At 41.7% G+C, this 3,467-nt stretch overlaps 2 protein-coding genes across 2 annotated transcripts; one reads left to right on the top strand and one right to left on the bottom strand.

The window, feature by feature from the left end:
• Nucleotides 1-1,411: 1,411 nt before the first annotated feature.
• Nucleotides 1,412-1,846, bottom strand: Tsp_05527 (conserved hypothetical protein). Its single transcript, XM_003371827.1, has 2 exons — nt 1,715-1,846; nt 1,412-1,630 (listed from the first exon to the last, which is right to left on the bottom strand). Exons 1-2 carry the CDS (start codon nt 1,844-1,846, stop codon nt 1,412-1,414), a joined length of 351 nt encoding a protein of 116 aa, XP_003371875.1.
• A 121-nt stretch (nt 1,847-1,967) lies between these two features.
• Nucleotides 1,968-2,788, top strand: Tsp_05528 (hypothetical protein). Its single transcript, XM_003371826.1, has 3 exons — nt 1,968-2,334; nt 2,493-2,623; nt 2,666-2,788. Exons 1-3 carry the CDS (start codon nt 1,968-1,970, stop codon nt 2,786-2,788), a joined length of 621 nt encoding a protein of 206 aa, XP_003371874.1.
• The last annotated feature ends 679 nt before the right edge of the window (nt 2,789-3,467 follow it).

The following is a 3,467-nucleotide window of genomic DNA, read 5'->3' as shown; positions in this document are numbered from 1 at the left end:
CATTTCTGCTGATAAATATGGCTACTGTACATTTTCATTGCTCTTTATCATACTTAATGCTCTCTGTTTGTGGAGAAAATTTAATTGGAGCTTTGCCAAACATATAAACACTTCTCATTACACAATGGCCCTGTCCATTGTGTGTTTGGTGGTCGTTTCTCCAAATGAATTCGTATGTATCTGTGGTGATGTAGGTATTAGAATTCATTAAAATTCAGAATGGAAATGCAAAATTGAATGCATTAATTTACTGCAAAATGAGTTAAATGACGTCACCTCAAAACTGAGATTAATTGCATGTTCTTTTTCTGTTTTCATGGATAATTCAAAAATAATTAGGATGCTTAAAAAGCAATGATAAAAAACAATATGAGTAATAATGCATTTTAATTGTAAATTAATTAGGTAAAATCACGAAACAACAGATTCACAGAAAGCACTTTTTATTGAAAAAAAGACGAGACTTTATTAGACGAATGTAGTTTGTATATAACGGCTGGCGTGAGCTAAAAGAGACTCCATTGAGCAAATTGGAAAATTCCGTGCCAAGCAGTCATGCTCTGCGTGAGCGAAAAGAGACCATCGAGCATTTGAAAATTCTGTTATCTACCAATCACGTTTGGCGTGAGCGAAAAGAGACTACTCAGGTAAATTTTCGACGAAATGCTAAGCGACACACCACCACGCTAATATAAAAGTAGCCGTGAAAGGCGAGCGAGCGCAGTTCTCGTTTGTCGTTGTGTTCAGTGCGGTGGTTGCGTTGCACCGTTCATGTGCGTGTGTGTGCGGACGTGTTTGTGAGAATATTTTTTTAATGATCATTTTCATCCTGTGTATTACACTTATTTTGTGTGCAGATGGATGGGTTCCAGCGAAAACGGCAGCTAGTGGCATGTTGCTGGTTAATCCATTCGTGTATTTGATTGGTGGAGAATCGCACTAAAGTAGTTTTGTCAGTGGAACAAAGATCAACCACTAGAAATATGAAAAAAATGCAGTCGACAACAACGCAGAAGTTTGAAATGAAGAAGAGATGACGTCTCAATGATTGATGGAAAGTCATTTTATAGAAAAATTTGATTATGCTTCATTCATCGTGATGACCAGCAGTGATTTGGGGCATCACTTGTTGGGAATTGTGCGTGTTCACTACTATTATTTTTGCCAGCACGTGTTATTTTATTTTCATTGTTATCACCCCACGTATATGCACATGTGGATGCATTGCAGCGAAGTCAGCAAATGAAGATCCAACAGTTAGACTGTTCAGAAGCGGAAATTATGCTCCGTGGTAGAAAATGGACGCGTACTGGACTTACGTGCTGTCACGTCTATCATTCCAGCTAAAGATTTCCAAATTCCACAGCATCAAGCAATCGACCGAAGAGTAAAACCGCACTCTTGATGCTGATCAAGCGCTGCTTTCCATGGAGACGTACACTGACTTCGTTAGGGCCCCCAGATAATGCTGTGGTTTGTGCATGCCATCGTTTCGCGGACTGTACGCAATCGAATGGGTTACGCGGTACTCTATGATGCTCTGGTCATCCTGAGAAGTGGTCTCAGCCTTGGCTTCCACAAATCTTTGAATTAATGCGAATGTGGTTATTTGGTGACCAGGTGTCGGCGCCTGGATTTATGATCAAGATACCAAGCACTGACGGCTCAGCAACTCAGTTCCAACTCAGGTTTCTGGGCATTTCTAATCCCTCACGTCCTCGACCAGATCCTCCTGATCCCCTATATCATACGGGAAATTAACTATCAGTATTGTGACCGGACAAGGTGAACTCTCCAAAGTCTGGATAAGGCTGACAAAGATGAGGTACGGCAACCCAGTGCGCATTTTTGAAAATGCTGTACGCATCGTTGTCATAGCTGGCAAACGCGTCAGTGAAAAGGCGTTTCTAAATACCTTTCTATAAACGTTATACCAAATACTGCTGAGCAACAAACCGCAGGAATATATGAAGCTGAATGCTGCATCAACGATTCAAAAGGCGAAAAATCGAGCGCTGGCTGCTGTGGTTATAACCAGCTATGAAACGCATGATGATTTTAAACACAAGAGCAGCGGAGAGCAAAACTGTACCAAAAGTACCCGCACCGAACTGCTGAATCTTTGCCAATCGCAGTTCGGTGCCATCCGTAGAATGTACCATGAATTGCGGGAAAAAGAAGAAGCATTGCAAAATGTAGAAGATCCGCACATGCGAGCCGAGTTGGAAAATGAATTTGATGAAGAAAGCGCTCCTACGAAGCGTCCCACCATGGACGTTATGCGGCTGATTGGGAAGCTGTTCGTGTGGAAAATGATCACCCTGACCATACTTTGTGAGAGTTTTATGAACAGAGTTCTATACGTAGTGACTCGTTACTGTTTCACTTGGTGGACATGCGGCCACGCCGCTCACGCTTCAGCAGCTTCACAGCTAAAATTTATAATATTGGAATTGATAATATCTACTGCCAGAAACAAACTGGTTTTATAGTTTATAGCAAAAAGTGTAAGAGGGTCGGCAACGGCGAGTCGTTGAAGAAAATCGCTGGAAATTTTTGTGCAGATAGGTCGTATACCTATAATTGGCACACAATTGCTGGCTTAGGTTTAAAAGGTACAAGGGTAGGTTGCTCAGTTTCTCTATTTACTTATTGTGTTTTGCAGGTGTTTTTAAAAACTTTGGTTGCGGTGGACACCCACTGGCCCGGCTGTTCTGCTCCCTTGTACTCCACTACAGTCCTATTACTTGGACCTCCGGCTTCTCAGCCTCGAATCCCCCCAGCCTGACGCTCCAACTTTCAGTTGAGATTTCGACCCAGTTATGTGGACGATCGATCCACCCTCGTCGGTTCGCACACGATCCGCCGTCAAAGACGAAGCCCTCTAACCTGACGCGTAGCTGCCTTATGGCTAAAATTTATCAACGTTTGGCGGCTCTGTTCTCGTTGTCGCAGGAATAACGAAATTGCTGTCATACAATACACTTAATATTATTGTACATTCTGATAACGACCTTAAATTTGCATACTTTTTGTCTTATTACAACTTATTTTTACATTTTTTTACTGTTTACGTGTTTGTTATCCTTATTTCTCAATAAAAAGTGCTTTTTGTGAATCTGTTGTTTCGAGTTGCGTGATTTTACCTAATTAATGTAGAATTAAAATGCATTATAACTCGTATTTAAATTGCTTTTTTTACATACTAGCGTGGTGGTCTGTCGCTTCGCATTTCGTCGAAAATTTACCTGCGTAGTCTCTTTTCACTCACGCCAAACGTGATTGGTAGATAACAGAATTTTCAAATGCTCGATGGTCTCTTTTCGCTCACGCAGAGCATGACTGCTTGGCACGGAATTTTCCAATTTGCTCAATGGAGTCTCTTTTAGCTCACGCCAGCCGTTATTTACAAACGAGAGTCGTCTAATGAAGCCGGCTATGAGAAGAGCGCGTAGGCCAGAAGATCT

The sequence above is a fragment of the Trichinella spiralis genome (genome assembly GCF_000181795.1).
Source record: "Trichinella spiralis strain ISS 195 chromosome Unknown Scfld9, whole genome shotgun sequence".
Lineage (NCBI taxonomy): Eukaryota > Metazoa > Nematoda > Enoplea > Trichinellida > Trichinellidae > Trichinella > Trichinella spiralis.
This window is presented reverse-complemented; position numbering and strand designations above follow the sequence as displayed.